At 40.5% G+C, this 23,766-nt stretch overlaps 1 protein-coding gene across 1 annotated transcript in view; it reads left to right on the top strand.

Annotated features, from left to right (window-relative positions):
* Positions 1 to 23,766, top strand: part of Snd1 (staphylococcal nuclease and tudor domain containing 1) — a 399,970-nt gene that overhangs the window by 39,867 nt on the left and 336,337 nt on the right. The window contains exons 4-10 of the mRNA XM_050141445.1: positions 3,632 to 3,710; positions 5,782 to 5,942; positions 6,299 to 6,390; positions 7,003 to 7,161; positions 8,331 to 8,437; positions 11,044 to 11,134; positions 22,171 to 22,284. Of these exons, the coding sequence (XP_049997402.1) occupies positions 3,632 to 3,710; positions 5,782 to 5,942; positions 6,299 to 6,390; positions 7,003 to 7,161; positions 8,331 to 8,437; positions 11,044 to 11,134; positions 22,171 to 22,284 (803 nt within the window). The remainder of the gene's footprint in view (positions 1 to 3,631; positions 3,711 to 5,781; positions 5,943 to 6,298; positions 6,391 to 7,002; positions 7,162 to 8,330; positions 8,438 to 11,043; positions 11,135 to 22,170; positions 22,285 to 23,766) is intronic.

Raw genomic sequence — 23,766 nt, 5'->3', positions numbered from 1 at the left:
TGTCCCTGTTGGCTGCATGGCATCTCGCTGACTCCACCTTCTTTCTCTGAGCATTCACTTTAGTTTTCCCTGCTTAGCTCTATTCGGCCCTATCACAGTCCCCAAACAACTTCTTTATTGACCAGTATTATTCACAGCATACAGAGGACAATCCCATACCAGGCCTCTGTTGGGCATTAACTCTAGAAGTTGCTATGGGTTGTATGGGAATTGCTTCTCGACACGGACACATAAGAACAGAGCACCTGTCCATCAACCCTGATCCTTGCTCACTCCTGCACTTTCTTGGCTTGGTGTGGTTTACTATAGCATTCTTCTTCCCATAGAGGGCACTCAGCAGCACTGTGCTTTGGGATCAGAGTGATAATTGAATTCCTATAGATTTCCTATTCTGTATTCTTTATCTTGTGGCTTTTCTTCTTTTGGGGGACTCTTTAGCAAGAGAAGATCTGTTTGGGGCCAGTTGTTACTTTAAAAATCTGCTTATGGTTTGAAATAAAATAGAATGAAAATAGGCTTTGGTATCGGATAGTTGGGGTTAGAATTCTGACTTTTCCATTCTGTATCCCTTTACCCTTTACCTCTCTCTAAGGCCTCATTTCTTCACTTGTAAGCTCTTGAGAGTTTAAAGATACGGGAAACAACTAGTTTTGACATGGTCTACATCATCATTAATTTAGTGTGCACGCACAACTGCTCATATGCACATGTAAACATTTTTAGCTAGGCCAAATGATTCACGAGATATTAGATGTTGTGGCCTTCTTTGGATTGGATAGAGGAAACGTGAAAGTGGGGAATAGTCTTTTGAGTGGGCAATGGGACAATGGAAGACTTAGTTATTAAACTGTCATTTGCTTAATAAAACGTCTTTTGTTAAATTATCTTAATTAGAAGTCTTTATAATATCATAGCAACTTAGATTATCTGTTTGACTTAGTAGCTGGTGTCTGACTCTAGACCAGCATTAGAAGGCAAGCCTGATGACATCCCATTAAGACTGAGTTGAGTTGTGGAAATTTTAGAAAAGTGAATTGAGAATGACACTGGAGCCATCTTGTCCAGTTCTTTTGAATTTTATTTTAATGGAGGGTTGGGGAATAGAACTTGTGATTAGCCTAGAACTTACATATAAGAATGATTAGTATTAACTTTTTAGGGCTGGGACTTGTGATATAGACCAGGCTGCCCTAGAACTCTTAGAGTGCCTCTGCCTTCTGAGTGCTGCCATTTAAGGTGTATGCACCAAGGCTTAGTCCTCTGACTTTTGCAGATGCCTATCCATTTGTGACTCCCTCTTATTTATAATTTGATAGATAACATCTAAGGATGAGATCCTTGGCTTATAGATACATATAGCATGAATAATAAAAACCCAGAGTCAGATATCAGGTTCAAGCTGAAGGTCAGAAAACCAAAGCAGCCTGCTACCAGTTCTCACCTGTTCCCCAGACTGAAATGGGTGATCCTGCTTCCACGAATCCTCAGACTGAGGCTGAGAGTGAGACCGGTTTCCTCCCGTCTTACGTTTCTTTCTAGTCCTGGGATTGGTGGTGGGTGTCCACCACCACCACCACCTCCTGGCCTCTATGGTTAACTAGTGTGGCTGCTGGGATTAAAGAAGTCTGCCACCACTGCCTGGCCTGAATGGATGACTAGTCTGGCTGCTGGGATTAAAGGTGTCTGCCACCACTGCCTGGCCTGTATGGATGACTAGTGTGGCCAGCTTTGCACTCTGATCTTCAGGCATACTTTATTTGTTAGATCATAAACAAAATGTCACTATAATTATGTTTACCTTTCTTCCCTTTTTATCACATTTTGTTGCATCCTTTGAAGGTTCAGTATAAGGGACTGTATTTTCCTCTTTTTAGGAGAAATATTCCGTGCTAGTTTAGTTTTCTTGAAAAAACAGTTCAAGGAAAGGAAGGTTTGCTTTGATTGCACAGTGTAAAGATACAGCCCATCATTGCTGGGGAGACATGGCAGCAGGTCACATCTCATCTGTGGTCAGAGGCAGTGAATGCTGGTACCTAGCTCACTTTCTTCTTTTCCCTTTTTATTTGGGTAGTGAGCCCACCTGTTGGCACCACCCACATTTTGGGAATGTTTTCCCTCCTCACTTAAACCCCTGGAAACAGCTGAAGTTGTGTCCTGGTGATTCTGAGTCTTAAGTTGCCGCCCACTGAGAACTCACTTTCTGAAAGTGTCAGAGTTACGTAGTGCTCTGTGACAAGAGCAGTTCTAAGAGCTTCGGGATATGTTTGGTAGTGGGCTTATGGTCTCTCACTTGCTTTGTGTCTGGACTTTATTCTTTTCTATGTTCTGACTCTTTGGCCTCTTGGTACACAATTTTTCCCTCATTGGTACATCTTTTAGCTTGACTCTCCACCCTGGAATTCTTGTGTTTTGAGGAAACCATTGTAATATTTATTAATATTAGTGAAATCTGTGTTTAGATTCAACAGTAACCTCAGGACAAAGGGCCAGGTTCTTAGCTGCAGAACTTTGAGTCTTTTGTATATATAAACATTGGCCTCAACATTCTCTGGTAGGAAAAAAACCTATGCAATTTGACTTTGTAGAGATGTTCATCTTCTAGATGAGGTATGTGCATTTATGTGCATTTATGCACATGTACTTACTAGTGCTTGAGGAAGTCAGTGTATAGTATACCAGATCGCTATAACTCTTGCAGACATCCATTCTGTGCTGATACTGCCTGTCAGCTAGGCTGCTGTGCTACAGTTTTTCTGGGAGCTTGCTCTTTGCCATAGTAAGGATTTTTACGCAGTGATTCCTGCAAAGGTGTCTTCCTTTATCATTTTAGCTGACAAGGATTTAAGAGACATACCAAGACTAAAAGCTTTTTCAGTAGTGTGGAAATGCAGTTAATGTTTCAGGTGGAACCTTACGCTTAGGTGGAGCCTTAATCAGGTTGAGTTCTATGTTTACCATCGTTTTCTTTCCTGTCCTGATGGCTGCTCTGTGAAAGAGAAAACCAGACATTTTCTTCTTAGTATTTCTCTGAGAACAAGAGTTAGCCTTACGCTTTGTGGCTTGTCTTGTGGCGTTTGGAGTGGAGACACGGAGAGGAGAGGACTTTCTGGTGCAAGTGTGATAGATGGCACTATTGAGTTTATCTGCCTCTTTCTCAGTCCTGCCCTGGCACTGTGTGTGTGATTTGTACGTGTTATTTCGTTCTCATAGGAACCCAGTGGGGCAAGTGCAGTCTCCGACTTAGAGCAGACTACATAGGCTGCCGAGGTCTTTTCCAAGCTATTACAAAGCTGGATTTGTGTTCAGGAGCAGGCTTCGTCTTTTTGTTTCTCCCTGTTTTCCTGAGCTGCCTGCCTGCCTGCCTGCCTGCCATGTGTGAATCTCCTGTGGCTCCCAGGATTGTTTTTGGCCTAGGAATACCCTAGAAAATTAGAAACAAAGTCCTACAAAGAAACGTTGTCCTAGAGAGTAGATGTTTTGGAAGTTTTCTGAGAAGCCCAGTGCCGCCTTTCTGCTGGCTCCTTTCCCCACAGTACCGGCCCATCCTTTGTGCTGTTGCTAGCAGAGATAGGTTTGGCTCTTGTGGTTAATTCCTTCCTCAGATACTAATGTGGTTCATTTTCTTCCTCAGATACTAATGGTGAAAACATTGCAGAGTCACTCGTTGCAGAAGGCTTGGCCACCCGGAGAGAAGGCATGAGAGCCAATAAGTAAGTATGCAGTACTCATGACATTCTTTCTTGAGCACCGAGAGGTTGGTAGCCACTGCAAACTGTTTTACTTCATTTCATCTCATTCCTGTCTTTCCAAGACGGACAACCCCAGGTGCTTTAATCTCTTCTGGGATCTTCTTGCTCCTAGATTGTTTTTGAGCCAGGAGTTCACTAAGCGTTTACTTAGTGGTACTAACCTCCTTTAAAAACATGCCTGGAGACTAGGCAGGGTTTAATTTTTTTTTTTTAATTCATGAATTAGTGGGTCTTAGGCTATAGATATGCAATTCCAGCCCTCCCGCCCAAATATTGAGCCTCAACTGTGTATCAGGGTTTTATGCACTGACAATATAGCAGTGAATAGACTTAGGCTGTGCTCGCATTCTAATGGGGAGACTGACAAAAGAGATGTGATGTCTCCTTTGGTGTAAGGAACCCTGCAGGGGGGGAAAGAGATTCTGCTTTGAAGGTTAGTAAAAACTCTTTTCTGACCCTGTGGTCTTGAATCTGTGGATACGTCACTAATAGATAAAAACATATTTGTCTAGTCAAAGCCAGTGTTAACTTGTTAGAATCCGTGTGTGTGTGTGTTTATATGGAAGGCTTATGGTACATAAATCTTGTTCACTAGTATTCTCAGTAGGGTGGGTTGTAGCTGGCTTTAATTAACACTTTAGTCTCTGAAAAGTGATATGCTACATCAGTAATTTAGAGCCTATAAACATGCTATTTAAACCATTAAGTCCTTGCTATGTTATATGACTGCAGTAGCCAAAGAAAAGACTTTGAATAAATATTTGCATCAGGTGTACCCATGATGGGAATGAGCCAAAGGCACAGTTATACTGTTTGCCGCCTTTCTGTCCTTTGAGACTTAGGGCCAGGTCAATCACCATGTACCTGCAGTCTTTTCTGATTGGAAGGAGACTTTTGCTGAACTCTGTAATTGTTGTGTGTGCCTGTGGGAATTGGATGAATTAAGACATTTGTTTTTAGGTGATGTTTTTGGAAGCATGCCACAGTTCTAACTTAAGAACAATGACTGGCATGATTACTGTTGCAATGTGGTTTTTTTTNTTTTTTTTTTTTTTTGGGAATTCAGTTTGCAACTGGAATGAATAAAGAAAAACCCCTTAACAGTTTTGTGCTGGAGCACTAACGCTGCCAGACTGAATGTCGTCTCTTCACAGTGTTTATACTTGCGCCTACTTTTGCAACCCCCATAATGCAATAAATTCTGCTTACTGTGAATTTTGATATCTCTGAATCCTCTGGATATATTTTTGGTGAAGAGAAGGAAGAGGTACCAGAAACTTCTTTTGAAATATTAGGTCATGCTTGCTTAGATAGAAATTCCTAGAGACCAGGAGAGGAAATCCAATGTGTGCATGGCTGTGGATGGTCCTCCAGGTGTTTGGAATCCTGCAAAGAAAGGCCTTGTAGTTCCTTGCTTCCTACATTTAGCTCAGAAGTGTCAGTAAACAGTCATTTCTGCACTTTATCCCTCCCACCTTAAGAAGTATTATAAATTTTCCTTTTGGGCAGTACTACTATTGGTTTCCTGCCTGATGAAGGAGGAGACTTATTTTCAAACTTTCATTGTCTAGCTGGCCTTGTGGATGTCTAAGTAATTTTGAGCTAACATTATCTGTGGTAGCAGTACACTCTGCAGATGGCCCCAGCCTTAATTTGTAGATAGAGAAAGTGTTAAGGGTGGTTCTTAGTCACCTCCTGCACCAGAACCTGCTGAGCTGGGCTTAGCTTCTGGGATGCTTAAATGAATTTGTACCCCCTGGAGTGGCTCCCCTTGGAGCCATTAACTTGTTCTTTTCTACTCACTGGCAGAAGGACTACGTGTTCCTCAGATCCTCTCATTAAATGCTCTTAGAATCTCATCTCTCCTTTGAAGGAACAAATTTGGAAATTGTGCTTATGGTGATTTTTCTGGTTAAATAAATGCCTTGGTCTCTTTTAAGGGACAAGATGCCATAGAAACGAACTGGCAAAGAGCCCCACAGCTTTGTTTGTGAACTCAGTAACCACAGCTTGTTTATCTTTCATATCCCAGCCCAGAGCAGAATCGGCTTTCAGAATGTGAGGAACAAGCAAAAGCGTCGAAGAAAGGGATGTGGAGTGAGGGGAATGGCTCACATACCATCCGGGACCTCAAGTACACCATTGAGAACCCAAGGCATTTTGTGGACTCACACCATCAGAAGCCTGTCAATGGTGAGGATGGCAGGGGAAGGCAGACAAACTCAGGGTGATTTCTTTCTGTTTGCTCTCTTTGATTCTTGGGGTTTAAAAGATCTAGTGAGTCTTTCTTTAGCTTGCTTAGTACCCAAAGGGAATCCTTAAGAGTTAGAGAACACCGTGGCACTTTGGAAGGGGCTTTGAGTTGGTTCACAAAGCTTACTAGTTATGTATGGCAGAGACTAGCCTTGTACTATTGCTGATCATAAGCTGTTAGTATTTTGCACATTGTGTATTTTCTGTTCTCAAGACTACTTAAAACTAATCCTGAAACTTGTATAACCCTGGAACAACTTTCTCTAATGATCAAAGATGTCTGTTCTGTCATTCAGCTATCATCGAGCATGTTCGAGATGGCAGTGTGGTTCGGGCCCTGCTCCTCCCAGATCACTACCTTGTCACCGTCATGTTGTCAGGGATTAAGGTTAGAGCACATACTGGGCTGCACAGTGGGCTTGGGGTTTGTGGGAGTGTCTAGTAATAGGTAGATTTCTCTGCTTGGGGACTTGGGACCGACTTTTCTTCCTACTATGAGCCAGAGTACTTCCTAGTTATTTTGTAACTTAGGTTTTGAAGCTTAGCTTATTTTGAAGCTTAGGTGTAATTCTATTAGATTCTATTAGATTTCACATAATTAAGGCCTGTTAGTATGGGACATTGTTGGAGATGTGAGGCCAGGAGAAAAGGGGAGGAAGCATGTGTGGCTCTGAAACTTGTTAGATATTAATTGAATTCATGTACAATACCCATATGTATTTTTGAAATATTTAGGGATCCAAAGCAGGGTACTGCCTTGATCCTTTCTTGGTAAGGGGACATTTTCAAAGGAAATTAAAATGCTTCCTCACATGGTATGTTTTCTTTGCCTTTGACAAGAAGCTTGATTGGTCTGGTGCTTTAAAGATGGTCAGAAGAGCAGTTTTGAGAACTCCCTGAGCATTGGCTGTGGTTCTCATGCCCCTGGGAAAGCCTGGTGGGGGTGCAGGGCATCTTGCTTACTTAAACTGCATTCCTCATCACCCTTACTTTCATTTAGTGCCCAACTTTTCGTCGAGAAGCAGATGGTAGTGAAACACCAGAGCCTTTTGCTGCAGAAGCCAAGTTTTTCACGGAGTCGAGACTGCTTCAGAGAGATGTTCAGATTATTCTGGAGAGCTGTCACAATCAGAACATTCTGGGTACCATCCTTCATCCAGTGAGTGTGCCTTTCTACTTGGGTTTGGTGGGTCTGCCATGTGTTCAGTTTGCTGTTCTTTCTGTGCAACATGATCTGAAATTTTGGCTGAATTTTTACTTTTAATTAATACTTTTAGTATTATTATCATCTAATGACTTGAGCCTTTTCTGTGCAGATACTAGTTGTCATGTAGGATTCCTCTTAAATGTTCCTGACTTCATAAAGGGAAGTCTGAAAGTTGCCAGTGGAAGACTAGGGTTGTAAACATCCTCTAGAGGTGGGGAGTAGGGTTGGGAAGGTTCATGTGGAGTATTGACACATTAGTCAGAAGGAGACTGATATGTGGAACAATTATTTCCCATATTCTAATCTTTATCTAGTTACCTCCTAACTCCGACTTGAGTGGGAACTATTTTTTTTTTTTAATAATGTGGTTGTAGTTGTGATTTTTAGGTGTTTGACCCTCTTGTGCATTTTGGTAAATGTGATAAATGTTATTCTTGCACAAGAAGTGACCTTGCTTTGTGGAAACGAAGTGGGTTTTCACTATTGTAATGGAGATATAACACACACCTAATTTACTGTTAACTTTTCCAGCTAGATGATTCCCATGAGGACAGCTGGAGAAGGCTGGGAGGCTTGGTTTGCAGGGTGCCAAGGTCATGTCTGTTTCTTCTGGAGTGCTGACTCTCTGGCCATGCCCTGCCAGATGGTTCTGTGTCACAGTAGAATATGAATTGTTATTCACCAGGAAAAATGGGGCTTGTGCTTTTCCCGCAGTCTGTTCTTCAGCTTTCTGCTTCTGCAAAGGGTAGAAAGTGCTGACTCTTAGGGGCAGAGAAGAATAAGGAGTAATCTCTTCCAAAGATTAACGTCCTCCTCTGCCCCCAAGAAGAGCTATTGAGATGTCAATTCCATTCAGTGCTGCTAACATTTATTCAGCTCCTGTTAAATAGACATGCAGTGCTGGGTGTTGGGATGTGGGGCAAGGCTGCTGGAAGGAGTCATGGTGTCCCGTGTCTTGGGTGTAATTTTTTTTAGTTAGAGAAACTCCTTTTTGTTATTTTAGAAAACTTGAAGTACCAGCTCGACAGTGGCTGTGTTCGCTATGTCAGAAACAGGAAAGTGATCTCTTGGGGCAATGATGTGTGATTTGTGTCTGTTTTCTCTTGTACCTTGTTTCTTAGAATGGTAACATCACTGAGCTCCTTCTGAAGGAAGGCTTTGCACGCTGTGTGGATTGGTCAATTGCAGTTTACACCCGGGGTGCAGAGAAGCTGAGGGCAGCTGAGAGGTAAGGCCTGCCAGGCACCTTGCTAAGTATTCAGGGCAAGAGTCTGGCCATCTTCTGTCACCCAGCTGTGGCACTGTCTGTTTATTTCAGTAAAGGAGTTGGGAAATTCCAAGAGAAGGAGGGCTATCATATGGAGTGACTCAGGCATTGAACTTTAGGTCCAGGTTAGCTTAATGCTGGGTAGTAAGGCCTCAGGGCATGTATGTGGGTTTGCACATGCTACAGTGTATAGAACTCAGAGGACAACTTGAGTTGGTTCTTTACACCACATGGGATGGATTGAGCTCAGACAATTGGGCTTGGTGGCAAGCACTTTTCCCTACTGAGCCACCTTGCCAGCCACTTTACTTGATTTACTTTTTTTTTTTTTTTTTTTTTTTTTTTTAAATTTAGACAGGCTTTTTCTGTGTAACAGCTCTGACTGTCCTGGAACTCAATTTATAGACCATGCTAGCCTCAAACTTACAGAGCTCCTCCTACCTCTGCTTCCTGAGTTTGGGGATTACAGGTGTGGGCCACCGCTACCTAACTCTTATTAAATGCTTTTAAGTCAGTTTTCTCCAAGGTCCCCTCTTTGTTTTAGGTGTTTGAAATGAAACAAATTTGAGATTCATTTCAGCTGCTTCCAAACAGGCAAGCAAGATTCGAGCTATGATGGAGAGGTCGAGCCTGTGGGTCCTAATTGATAACAGGACATATAAGCTGATTGCTCAGTGTGTTTGAAAGTGGTTTTAATTAATAAGTGCCAATGATGACTTTCCACAAGACTTGAGATTCTGAAGACCGGAAGCTTGTTTAGCTATCATGGCCACGTCTAGCTAGATGTTTCGCTGAACTCGCATTTGGTGGGGTAGATGGAAGTGTTACTGATTGGGAACAGTACCATGCGAACCTGAACAGTGTGAACAGAAGTGACCCTGGAGTGAAAGCAGAAACTTGAGCGCTACAACAGTGGGCCAGCCTTGAGGTTCACGGCACGGAGCCTTAGCTCAGAAGCTTAAAATTACAATGCTTTTGTCAAATTGCTTTTTTACCAGTTCAGATACACAGCTAAGGGAAAAAAAGAAAAATAGAATAATAATAATAAAAAAGAACTACTCTAGTATTTGTAAGACCTTTTTCTGAGGATTTTTATATCTTCCTGTGCCTGCCTATAAGCAGAGACATTGCAAGTTTTTCTGAAAACATATGTTAATCTGTGTCATTTGATAGGACATATTTGACAAATGTATATTGTTTGAAAAGCCAGAGGGATTACTTTTTAAACTTTTTAAAAGTCAGGCCATGGTGGGCACACCTTTAATCCCAGCACTTGGGAGGTAGAGGTGGGTGAATATCTGTGAGTTCAAGGCCAGCCTGGTCTACAGAGCAAGTTCCAGGACAGCCAGAGCTACACAGAGAAACCCTGTCTGGAAAAACAAAACAAAACAAAAAGTTGTACATTGTGCCATAATTTAATTTGAAAAATATAATAGCCTTATAGTTCTTCAAATACTTGATTCTGTTATGCTCAGTTTTTTTTTCTCTTGTTCAGAAACTTCTATTTTCTTCTCATTACTGTTCTAAGTTATTATTTTGGTTGATAAATTTTCTTGACCTTTTTTTAGTTCCTACCTGTCTTTGAAGAAAGTGAGTACAATTAAAATAATATCTATGTTTTCTAACAGCTGCAAGAGACTAGATTTTTTTAAAAGAGAATCACTGTAAAACAGACTTAGGCCAGAAAATGCAAGTCATATCTCAGTGTATAATTGCTTGTCTGCTGTTTTGCATGCTATCTGAGCTACTTGTTTTGTGGGTACAATTATAGTTCTCTCTTTGGAAATTCTTTATGTATTTTACAACTACTACATGCTTCTTTGTCTTTTTCTATTTCAGTGTAGCTTAAAAGAATGGTTGCAATGTGCTTCCATAAATAATAGTTCCTTCCCCCTGCACATGCGTCCACTATTCATAGTTTAAGGCAGCTGGTCATTGATTTTGTTTTTTTAATCTTTGCACATATTCAGTTTTCCACTCTTGGTCTGGCTCAGAAAATAATCTACTGGGCTTAATATTTTGAAATGAATTCCTGACAACATGGTTTTTAAGCTTTTATTAGCGAAAGTCTGCAGATTTTGTCTATTTTTCAAGTATACTTTAGGTAGATACACTGTTGGTGTTTTCTGAATTCAATCTGGTAGCTGGTGACCCTTTTACAATTCAGATGGCAATCGGGCAGACCTGTGATTCTTTAAAAAGAATCATGTTTACCTTCTTGCTTAAGAAAATAATTGCTCTGTATTATTGCACTCACTCAGAAGATAAAGCAAAGAGTTAATTATTCCGGTGGACCTGTGGGCTCCAGTCTCCTGCACTTGAATACTGGGGTCTCAGAGGGCCGTTCATAAGTTTATTAAATAATGTTCATACAGCTTGCTTTTTCTGTTTGCTCCACACTTTACATTTGCAGTTGGGCTTTGTTCTGGTTTGGCGGTGGTCTTTCTTCTGGATCTGCCCGCAGGGGAGGGTAGTAGGGTTTTCTGTCACCTGCTTCTGTGGTGCTGCTGGGCTCAGGTGAAATACACCGGTCAGTGAATGATCTCGCACCCTTGCTTTGTTGCCAGGTTTGCCAAGGAGCGCAGGCTGAGAATATGGAGAGACTATGTGCCTCCTACTGCTAATTTGGACCAAAAGGACAAGCAGTTTGTTGCCAAGGTGAGTCATTCTCAACATTTTGATATGCAGAGTGGCCATTGCCAGGCCAGTGATGATACAAGGATCTGAATAATTAGAACTGCTGTATCTCTTGACTGTTTCAAGAGGAGCCTCCCCCACTGCATGTGTGCACGCATTGTATTTCTCATTGTAAATTAAAATAAGTTCATTATAAGTTCTAGGATTAAAGTTGTGGGCATGTTAGCTCAAAATAGCTCTCATTTTTGAGACATCTTTTTATTTGCTTTGCAACTGGCACTCTAGGGTTTCCTGTGTCCTCATCTTTCTCTTCATTCTCTCTAGAACTCTTGTGGTTTCACTTTTCCCTGCCCTGAATTCTTGATTGGCTGTTGTGTTTTGGGTGGATGCTTGCTTCCCAGACAACTAGAGCTGTTGAATAAATTAAGTGGTTTTATCACAGCACTGTGCAAAAGATTTTCCTTTTAAGGTTTCAGTAATTCGAGTTATTGAATTCCACGCTTTCCTAAATCCTATGAAGTTTTCAGCCTGTTTTTGCTTTTGCTAAGAGGCACTGAAGATTTTGTCTATTTATAGGCAAAGGGGTTAGATATCTGTACTTGTGGACAGTGGTTGTTTCTATCACTTAACCATGAATTTATGTTGGAAAGTCACTAGGTGGCACTGTCAGCCTGAGAAATCCCCAAACTGTCATATAATGGTAAAATTTAGACTCTGAGGACTTTACTGATTTTCTTCTCTCTCTTTCCTTCCCTGTCCCCCCCCTCCCCCCAATCATACCCTACTCAAAGTAATAGGTTACAGAGCTCAGTTGTGGCCTCTTTCCCTCCTTAGTACATGTCTAGGTAGCTGATAAGTAATGTTAATCTCTGTTTAATGTACATTCCATGGGAGAAAATGTATTTAGATATTAACATTCATATATCCTTCCATATTTTCCAGTATGATTATAACTTTGTTTAAATTAATAGTATTTACCTTATAAATGCTAATTACTTTATTAATAGCTATATTGCATACTAAAACTAATTTTCATTTCCTCTTATTCCCCCCCCCGAGTTAGTAATTGTTAAAACATTTACATGCACATATATTATGCATATTATTAATTCAGCTCTCACATTCTCTGCCTACTTAGGTTTTTTTCTCAGCATTCACTCAGTTTGCTGATCTTGCTTCAGTAATTTTGTCTTGAGCCCTAGGCAGTGCTGACCGGGACTGATGGACTACTCTTTCCCTGTAATGAGGTTTACATTTGGATTTCTTTGCCGGCATCACAGGAGGTGCTTTTGATTTGCTCTCAGCTTAGGACTATGCTTGCTGGATCCTGTGGCATTTCCTTGATTACTATATGATTTTGGTGGCATATTTGTTCCCGAACTTCATGACAACAGACTACTTGAGGTTAAGTTTTGAAGCCATTCATATCTATTTTCCATATATATTCAGTTGATAATCTAGTGGGTGTGTGTCAGATGCTTTTTCCCATGAGAATTGATACAGTATTGCTTAGTTGTCCTTAGTTTCTAGGGTTTTGTTGTTTGTTTTTCCTCCCCCCTACCCCCCTTCTGGTGATCTGAAATGACTGATATTTTCCACCATGTGTGGTTCTTTTTTTTTCCTAAAAGGAATTATCAAGCTGTTTTAACCCTGCTATTCCAACATGTCATGATGATGTAACATTGTCCTTGAGGGTTTAGACCTTCAGTCTTCTTAAACTGCTTTGCCACCTTTCATTTATTTTCTCTATTCTCCCTTCCCAGACCTTTTCTCATTTGTATGCTGTTCTTTGTGGCTAGTGTTTGGATCTTTTCTTCTTGTTTTCTTTATTTCTAAAAAAATGTTGTATTATTGCGTTTGAGATGAAGGTTGTATTAGATCATCTGGGCTTGCCTTGAACTTGAGATCCTCCTGCCTCAGCCTCCAAGGAGTGCTGTGACTATCCCCCGTCCCATGAATTTCATCTGTTCTTTGACTGCATCTCTTCTATCACGGCTATTTAAATCAAACTTCTAGCACTTCTTTCATCCCATCTCTTAGCTGTCTGAGGAAATACGTTTAATTATTTTGCAGTTTTCCTCCATGTTCTTTGTGTCCTCATGTTAGTTATTTTGGTTCCTTAGTTTTCGTATTAGAGGCTCCTTGGTTAGTTGATAAACCTTGTCATTTAAGAATAAGGTTTTAAAATACTAGGTTGTAAGCATCGAAACTGGGTTTTAGGCATATGTCTTGAAATTTAACAGCTGTTTCAGAGATTTGAAGCCAATCCTGGTGTTCAGCCCCTTGGTTGTTTCTTAAGATGCCTGATTTGGTAGTTCCCGAGTCTTTCCGGGCAGCTGGGGCTCTGCTTAATATATTAGATTGACTCTTGAGTTTCCTTACTTCTGGCTCAGGAGTCAGATGCTCATCCATTTACCCACCAACTTTCAGGATCTTTTGCAGTATTTGTCTCTCCAGTTATCTTTATATTCTTGAGCTTATGTAAACATATTCTTTAAATTTTTTTAAATTAAAAAATAGTTGCTTAGAGAAGGAAACAAAGCAAGTGTTTGGATCAACTTCCTTAATAGGTACCTAATATCCCATTGTAAAGCTATACTGTAATTTATTTAACCAATCTCCAGAAGGTTGCTATTCATGTAAGCTAGTAATTTTTCCCATATTTAGAAAGTGTAGTAAGTATCTATAAATGATAGTGTTATTGCCTTAGAGGTGGTTGGAATATATTTGCAAATAGGTCTTCAGAAATATTACTTGATAGAAGCAGGCTTAATTTCTAATATGTGCCCGAGGAAATATTGGCTAACTTTTTCTGACAGGAGAACATAATAAATCTGTTGATGCTTTGCAGGCTGCCTCTTTTGGTAGCCCCAAACCAACTGTGGGTTGGCAGTCATTTTTAAACAATTGAAAATGTTAAGAGGTTGGGGTGTGATTCATTGGTAGGATGTTTTCAAGCACGTGTGTGGGCCTAGGTTCAATCCCTAGTTCCATTTCCAACACCCCTTGCACTCTCCAGCCCCAAACAAAAGAAAGGTACCCAGTAAATTTTCAAGGAAATTGAACAAAGGCCCTCATGTACAGCCTGAAGTCCACTGGCCTGCCAGTCTGTTCCAGACGGGGCTTTTCCTTCTACAGTCACCCGGTTTAAAGGTTTTAATTGTGTAGGACACGACTCAACGGAAATCCTTGCAAGGATAACTCTTGACTTCTTCACAGGATACTTTGAGGTTTGACGGCTGCTTTCTGGAGAGTTTTTGTCAAGAGGTTCACTATGAACTGAAACTCAACTAAGGGTTTTCTTGTTACATGTGGCCTGTTGAAAGATTGGTTTCCATCATCTGCTTAAGAGGTTTTATCCCTCAAACAAAGAACTGCGAAAGAGGGCTCTTCTTGTCTCTCTAGGTTAGCAGAGAGGCATGTCCCCTTCAAGCGATTAGCTGAGCCTGCCTGAGACTTTTGTGCCTGTTGTGGCCTGCCAGTTCCCTGCCTGCCTTCCCTGTGGCGTTTTAGCTGATCTGTGCAGTTTGTAGCCATATGGTCCCCTGAGCACGTGGCTTGGCTTCTCTGTCCCTACTGCTGGATCTGTGAGCATTGCAGATTTCACAGACCTGAATAGCGTTGTTGGGGGGAAGGGAAAAGAGCTTGTCCCCAAGAGATATCTTCTCACTGCCCCACTTGTTAGAGACCTCATGTTTGTTCTCTTTGATAACATAAACAAACAGCAGCCACCTTGTGCTTTGGAAGGATGTGAAGCTATCCATCCTTCAAGCTTATCCTTTGAGACTTTTGTCCGAGAGCCCAAGTAGTTGATTGGCAGAGGTAGCCTAGGCCAACATTGGAGATCAGGTTGTAAGGTGGCAATGGATACAGCATGGGTCTGCTAGAATGGAATCACTTAGCTAGCACGGAATTGATTTTGACACACTCACCATATTGCTGTGCTTCCAGTTCAAGAGTTATTTAGCATCACAGCTATATCATTTAATTGTGTTTCTCTACCCTGGTTTATTTTCTCGGAGAAGTCATCCAAATAACAAAATTATTACTTGTTATAATTTTGCTTTACATTAACCTTAGTGATTAGTGGTGTTGAGCTCTGCTCGTCTATTTGTGTGGGCTGCTTTAGGGAAATGTCAAAGTCCTTTGCCTGTTTTTCAGTTTTCAAAAATTGTTCATAGTGCTAGGTATTGAACCCTGGGTTTTTGCTTATTTTTAATTGGACCGCTTGGTTTTGTTGTTGTGTTTTAGGAGTTTTGCTATTAAACTCATTGTCAAATACATGATTTAGAATATCTCACATTTTGTAGGTTGACCTTTTATTGTTAGTTGTGCTTTGGGAGCACAGTGGTTGTTTCTGTTTATTTTTAATTTTTAGGCAGTCTGATTTGGTTTTATATCTAATAGATCATTACCAGATGCAAAATAGTGAAGCTTTTGCTCTGCAAATTTCCTCTAAGATTTAAAAGTGATTGATTAAATTCTAAGATTTAAGTGATGGATCCAGTTTGAATCAGTTCTTAGTGTGGCACTAGGCAAGGAGCCAGTTCATTGTTTCATGCATGCCTCTAGCTTCCGGGTGTTGTTTTTTGCAGACTGTCTTTTTTCATGTACTGAATTTCCATTCTTGTCAGTAGCCTTTTGATCACATAATGCATTTTTGTGCTATTCCATTGGTCTGACTTGCAAGTTTTCATGACAGTACTGTATGGTTTCTGTATTTTAGCCTTGTAGTAAGTTTTGAGATAAAGAATCATGCATCATCTAGTTTTTGCCTATTTTGGGTCCTTTGAGATCCAGTATGAATTTCGTTACAGTTTTTTTTTTTTAATTTCTGCAAGCCAAAATCAAACAATGAACAACCCATCAAACCTCTTTTGTGGCTCCTTCAAGTGGCACATGTAGTAAAACTGCAAGATGCACCCCAATTGGCTTGTTACCATGCTTGTTTTCTTGTCACTCTGATAAACACCCTGACAGCCGATTCGTTGGAGAGATAGCTCACAATTCAACATACGGTCCACTGCCAGGGAGGCAAAGTAGGAATGTGACACAGTTGTCACGCTGCGTATACACGCGAGAAAACAGTGGAATACTTCTAGCCCTCACTGGCTTTTCTAGCTTAAAGTACCAAACTCTTCCACATTCTAGCCACAAAATATTTCCAGGGGCCTAAGAACCACACAGTTAGGTTCATCACAGCAGCGGCCCCACCTCTGCTACCGATTTCTCTCTTGGCTTCTTTTCTCTTGTGGTAAAACTCTGACTAAAAGCAACTACTGGAGCTTTATTTAGCTCATAGTTATCCTGGCAAGGGAGTTCTTACAGAGACCGTCTTAGTATACTTAGTATAGGGCACTAGTCTTAGTATAGGCCCAGTGCGAACAAGACAGCAAAGACTGCATGCATGCCGGTGCCTAGCTTCTCGTCTCCTTTTCATTTTGTCCAGAACCTAGGCTGTGGTGGTGGTGATGTCTCCCACCTCAGGCAACCCACTTAAGGAATGGCTCACAGGTGTGCTCAGCAACTCTCCGGATTGGTTGTAGATTGTGTCAAATTGACAACAGTATTCTAATAAGGATTATATGTAAATCTGTGAAGCATTGCATCTTAACAGAAAAGAAAGCAGATGTATTTATAGGATTGCATTAAATTCACAAATTGACAAAACCAACAAACAACCCACCAAAAATAATATTAGCATATCGGCAGTCTTAGATCTCCTAATCCATAATCATGGGATGTGTTACCATTTATCTTTGTTGTCTAACAGTTTTTATCTCTGTAAATGGTTAATGTGTGCATGTGCACATGCACAGCACAGGCATGTGCTGCCACACTTGGCTTTTTACATGGGTGTTACGAAGGTAGGGGTGATCCCAACTGAGGTCCTCATGCTTCCATAGGTAGCACTTTACTTACTGAGTCATTCCTCCAGCTCCTTCAACAATGTTCTATTTATTTATTTATTAAAGATTTCTGCCTCCTCCCCGACACCGCCTCCCATTCCCCTCCCCCTCCCCCAGTCAAGTCCCCCTCCCTCATCAGCCCGAAGAGCAATCAGGGTTCCCTGCCCTGTGGGAAGTCCAAGGACCACCCACCTCCATCCAGGTCTAGTAAGGTGAGCATCCAAACTGCCTAGGCGCCCACAAAGAAGCCAGTACGTGTAGAAGGAGTGAGTCTGTCAACAATGTTTTATAATTGGCATTGTACAAGTTTCTCTTTCTTTCTTTCTTTCTTTCTTTCTTTCTTTCTTTCTTTCTTTCTTTCTTTCTTTCTTTCTTCCTTCCTTCCTTCCTTCCTTCCTTCCTCCCTCCCTCCCTCCCTCCCTCCCTCCCTCCCTCCCTCCCTCCCTCTCTCTCTCTCTCTCTCTCTCTCTCTTTCTTTCTTTCTTTCTAACATCTTGTTATTTCTGAGGATTTTGTTCTTTGTGGTACTCGCTATTTGGGATGAAATTCAGATGTTATTGCTAATAGAAATAGCTGATTTTGTCTTCCACTACTTAATTGTTTGTTAAGTATTTGTTGAATCTTTGAGTTTTCTTCCTATGTTTTGTGAGCATTCTAATTTTATTATATTCTTGTAATTTTTATGCCTTTTGTTTTTCTTGCCTATTTTATAGTTTTATGCTGAATGGAAATGGCTCTATGTTAAAATTTTAAGCAAAGATACTTAATATGTTTGGTGTGATCTAAACAGGCCAGTATATTCCGAAGCAGTCACACAGAGACCTCAGAAAACAGAAATGAAAAATTTGTCACTTGCCTGACCTTATCAAAAGCCTGCATGAGGAAAGGAAGTATAGGGATACTTTGGCAGGAATATTAGCCTCCTCTGCAGTGTACATAGGCTAAGACTTACAGAAGATTTCATTAGCAGTACAGTTTGCAGATGTGAATGAGAAGAGATTTAAGAGCATTCTTAGGATCATTTCAGAACAAACAATGCCAAGACTCCACATATTCATTGCCAGCCTAATATTCTTTGGTATTTTACATGGGTATGGTGCATTTGTTACAATTAATGAACCAGTATTGATTTGTTGGTATTAATTAAAGTCATTATTGTATCATTTAGATTTCTTGTAATGTATTTTTTCTCTTTCAGTAACATTAAATTTGGTTATTTTACCTCCTTATAGCTTCTCAGCCTCTCCTTGTTTTCCTTATGACTTTGATCATTTTGAGAAGCAGTGAGGTGTTTTGTAGGATGTTGCCTATAGGAATTTTGTCTGATGTGTGCTTTCCTTTTAGTTATCTATGATAGTATTTGCTATGATTGTGCTTAGTTTGCTTATTCCGGGATGAAGATTGCATTTGTACTTCTGTGATGAACCAGGGAGACTAGACATAGCACACAGTGCTAGGGTGCAGGAGAAACAGCCATGTGTCACAATATCAGTGAGGTCAAGGGTGTGTATTTGTTTCATTTCTAGTGGCCTCAAGTGCCCTCGCTGGCTATACCTGTAGAAGCCCCATTTGGGTTGATGCTTGCTTTGCTTCTTTCTGGTACTGAGATTGGTAGTAGTATTAGAGCTATTGTTGACTGTGTCTGGGGTGTCACTCAGAATGTCCATAGCTCAGAGAGCTGTTGTAAAGCAGACTTTGTCATCTGATGCACGCTGCCCCTGGTCACATTGTAGGGGGCTGTGCAAATAGGCAGTGTGGCAGGGGGCCAAAGAAAGGGATCAATATTTCTTTCCCCTGACACAGCTCTGTAGTTCTCCTGACTTTTGGTAGCCTTTAGCCTATACCCTACCATCACGAAGACATTTTTCCGGTTACAACTGGACTTCAAATGATGCGGAAGGAATTGGAGTTAGTGCATCTAATCTTGAGTCCAGATGGTGACTTGTTCCTTATAGATTTCTGCTCCTGAGCCTTGGGTGATCTCTTGGTGCGCCTGCACGAGGATGGCTTGGCTAGAGATCGTAGCTTCTAGTGGAAGCGAGCTGTGGGAGCACACTTAGTTACCTGAAGAGTGTGGTCCATAACTGAGCTGATCCACTCTGTATTTTACCTATTGCACAGTGTGTGTCTATATCCAGTATTTTACCGCTTCTTCCATGTTGCTGTAAGCATTTGCTTATTTTCTAGGCAGTAATGACACAGTTTACAGAGAAATAGAAAGTCCTTCCCCTCCCCCAACTTCTTTTCTTCCCTCCTGCTCTCTCTCGGAAAGCTAAGCCTTGCATCCCTGGCAGCGCCAGAGTGTGCAGTTCTGAAGAGGAGGTTGCTAATCAGGGATATGCCAAAGCAGAGAGTCTGCTACTGTGGTCTAAAATTTAAGCTTTTAGAATCCATTTGCTGCTATCATTATCATGTTATAAGGGGTGATGAATACTAACCTTGTCACTGGGGATGCTTAGATCTTCACATTCTGGGGTCAGGGTGAACGTGTGACACTGTGATACTTTCCCTGGTGTCATTGCTCTCTCAGCATGCTTGAAAGCCAGGACTGTCCAGAAATTTCTCATGTCTTAATATAAGGACGTTCTGCATGTTTTTGGCAACTGACAATTTAATAAGAGTTAATTTAAGTTTGGGAGTAAGTAAGATCTGTCCAAGAGTAAGATTTTGGAAATACTGTGAGATGTGTGCATTTGAGATGACTGAAGATTACCTTATTTACCTGTGGTTATCCTTTTGAAGGCATGTTAGCTGGAATAGTAGCTGTCTTGCTTGGTATGGCTTAGAGGATTTTTTTTTCTCCTCTCTGGTTTGCAGTTAGAATTGCAGAATAGCATACATCATGGAGCCCACATCCCTCAGTTGTCCTGTCTGTCACCTGTTTTCTTTTCACAAAAGTGAGGGGTTTGAAAGAGTCACGGGACCTTTTGTGTTTGGGCCTGCTAGCCATTCTTGATAGCTTTGGGATTATATTTTATTGAGGAGTTTTTCTTGGCATTAATATGTCTAGATGGTAACATACATAGAGATTTTCTTTTGGTTCCTGTAATTGAATTTATATTTTTGGTTGTATCTCATAGGCAGTATCTAAGTCCTCATGGCCTTTTCTTTTTTTAATTGATAAAGGAAACTCTTGGATTTGGAGGGTCTTATACCCTTTGATACTACCAAGTTCTGATAACCAGCCCTAACTTGGTCCTAGTTTGACTTTATGCTATATATATTTTTATCTCTGATTTTTAAGTTTTTGACCAGGAGAATCTCTGGATTTTAGGGTTTAGCTCTCTTGACTCAGATTTGCTGTGAGTATATAGTAAAATAACTATGATCACTTAATACTGTCTTTTGCTGCTTTCAGAGTTGCAGGTTCATCTTAATATATAGTAGATAAATACTAATTCCTAGTTTCCATTATTCTGGATTAGACTTTTCATTATCTTTCTGACCGCTGGCCTTTTTTTCCCTGTGACTTCCATTACTCATAATGATCAAACCTAGATCTTTCCTTTCGCCAGCCATAATCAGCCTTCTATGGATTGACACACAGCTTGGTTTTGACTGTCTTCTTTTTTCCTTCTTTTCTATTTTATGGTACTTAGCTACTGCCATTTTATGTTGTACACATTTTCTAATTTGTTTTTGGGTTTTGCTTGTTCTTAAGATTGTCCCTTAGAGCATCCCTTATTTTATCTGTCTGTCTATCTATCTCTATCTATCTATCTATCTATCTATCTATCTATCTATCTATCTATCTATCTATCTATCTGTCATCTATTTATTTTTTGGTTTGTGATTGGCTGGTTCTTTGTAATGGTGGAGAATAGCTGTTTTTGGATGAATCTAAAAATGAATGTATTTTGTGCTGAAGAATCATCCATTAAATAGGCCTCCCTTAAGACATTCCCAGTGTGCTGTCCATTATGGCAACAAACTGTCTAGCTGCTTTTGTTTCATGCATAAAAGAGGAAAGAAATTTTGCCAGTCTTTCCTCCTTTTGTGGCAGCTGACCCTGTAATTCAGCCAGTTGGTGGTTGTTGATTGAAGCATAGAAGAGCCTGATTTTTACTCTGCAGATGGAATGGATGGTGACAATATTTTGTAGTCAGTAGCTTCTTGTAATGCTTGCAAAGAAAGAAGAAGAAGAAAAAAAATCCCAAACAGCCTTAAAACAACAGGGTCTGGATATAATTGGGTGAATTGTTGATTGCTGGCCATTATCACAGGTTCTGGTTGTACCGTGATGTGGTACTATTCCAGTGTGAATGGCATTTTATTCTGTACACACTGGTGGGATGTTCTAACCTTCACAGAGAAATATTTTTGCTTTTGCCCTTCAAATAGATATCCTTGTATCCAAGACTGGAAGTTAATCGTTTTCAGCTGAGAGCGGGGTGCAGTGTTAATGATTTTTGGTTTCTAAAACCAGACATGTCCATAGTAGCATTCTAAAAAGATGGCTTGTGGAGTAGCTGAGGGTATGTTAGCAATTTAATGTTTCTGCCTGTGAGATTAACAGCTAAGCAGCTCCTTCCCTGAGCTGAATTGACAGTTCTTTCTGTCCTTCACTTGTCTTTGATTTTTCTGCTCTCTACTGGGGCATTTTCTTTAGATTTTTCTCATGTAGTGAGAGGGGTACCATTTTCTAATTCAACCTTTGCCCTTTGCCTCTTGAGTTAGAACTTTGGTATTTAGTTTTAAACTTGGATCAAGAAAATTTTCAGTACAGACTGGATTTAGATTTTTTTTTAAAAAAAGACTTTTATTCTTATTTAAACACAGTGTTTACTGTCTAGCCATGGATGTCTCATTTTGGAACTTACAGTATAGCCCTCACTGGCCTCAAGCTCACAGTGGTCCTTTTATGCCAGTGTTCTGAGGGTTTAGATTATAGCCTTGAACCATCACATCTGGCTCAGGTTTCTAGTCAGTCTTTCAGCCTTACAGTTAAGGACAAGAAATAAAGATGAATCATCTTTTTGAATGAAATAACTTCGGTTTTATTGAGAGATTATCGTAAGGTCTTTGGTAATTGATTACCGTAGATGGCTGCTCATCTCATCTTTCGTATCTGCCTGTGGTGGGCCTGACTCTGCTGTGTAACAAGGACTACTGAAGCCAGTTTAAGCATTTTTGCCTTCTTACTTACAGGTAATGCAGGTTTTAAATGCTGATGCCATTGTTGTGAAGCTGAATTCTGGAGTCTACAAGACCATCCACCTGTCGAGCATCCGACCACCAAGGTTGGAGGGAGACAACGTACAGGTGAGAATGGGAAGTGAATTAGTGAGTTTTCTATTGCTGTGATGAAAATACCATGACTGAGTCAACTTCTAGAAGGAAGGGTTTCTTTGATGTATAGTTTTAGAGGAATACGATTCTATTCTGTCATGGTGGGAAACATGGCAGCAAGCAGCAATGGCAGCTGGAACTGAATGCTCACCTCTTGAACTGCACGCGCAGGGGTGAGGGTTGAGGAGTAAGAACGTGCACACAGGGCATGAGACTTTGGAATGTGAAAGCCAACACCCAGCGGCATATTTCTTCTAGCAAGGTACTTCCTAGGCTTCTCCAAAATATCAGCATTAACTGAGGACCAGGTGTTCAAATACATGAACGTGGAGGGGTGATACTCTTATTGAAATCACTCAGGAAGGTTTTGCACTTCTGCTCAAGTAGAGAAGCCAGAAAATTAGTTAACTATAATATTCGTATGTAAATATGCGAAAGGGTAAGTCTTTGAAATTCTGCAAGTATTATGCCTTCATATTTGCAGCTCAAATCATAGCCTCTGCTCTGCTCCACTTCAAATAGTCACTATTGGCACTCCTCCCCCGGGAGCTGAGAGCAGTTAGGACTGGTATATTTGAGATAATGGGTGCATTTTATTTGAAGAAGATCTTGCTATTTCTGAGAGAATAAGATGGAGAAATTCTGTACCCAACTTACAGGGCCTGCTTTTGATGGTCATTTTGGTTTGGTAGTTCCTTATGTCTTTGCTTTAGGGAAAAAAATGAATCTGTGTTTATGCTCCTTGGGGTTACCTGCTTACTTTCTACAAATGTTTACTATCTTTATTATTTTGTACTATTTGCTAAATCTTTGAATGAATGAATGCTTGCCTGATCATATGATTTGAGTGTGTTCAGTTCTAAGAAATTATGCTTTAGATGAAATTCCAACAAGAGTTGGTCATCAGTGTGCAGGTAGGCAGATTGAAGTTAGATTTTGTGGCTATTTTCTTCCTATAATTCTGACATTTGAGGTGGTAGGGATAGGGATTGAGACTATTTGGGTTTGGTTTTGTCTTGCTTTAAAGGCCATCACTCTTGCTCCTGTTATTTCCCTCTGCTAACTTCAGTGTTTACGTTGACTGGTTATAGAATTAGGCCTTGGGTGAAAACTAGTGCGAGAGGGCAGTTTTTAGAAATTAAACATCATGGTTGAAATTAGTTTTGTGGATATCTGCATTTTTTTGTTTATCTCATTTGAGGTTCTAAAGATGTGAAATTTGCTCTTCCATTGTTTTTTTGTGCACACACATGTTGTAGCGCATTTACAAGCTGAGTTTCAAACCCTGTTTCCATTTGTGTAGGACTTTATAGACAGCTCTTAAGAGTAAAATCAAAATATCATGATTGTCTTCTGAATCAGATCATGCATAAAAAACATACAGAATGGGAGATTTCATGTCTGGCCAATCAGTTCATTTGCTTTCTTTTTCTTTGTAGAGGAAGCAGCAAACAG

The sequence above is a fragment of the Alexandromys fortis genome, unplaced genomic scaffold, assembly GCF_014885135.2.
Source record: "Alexandromys fortis isolate MF-2015 unplaced genomic scaffold, M_Fortis_MF-2015_v1.1 scaffold_44, whole genome shotgun sequence".
Lineage (NCBI taxonomy): Eukaryota > Metazoa > Chordata > Mammalia > Rodentia > Cricetidae > Alexandromys > Alexandromys fortis.
This window is presented reverse-complemented; position numbering and strand designations above follow the sequence as displayed.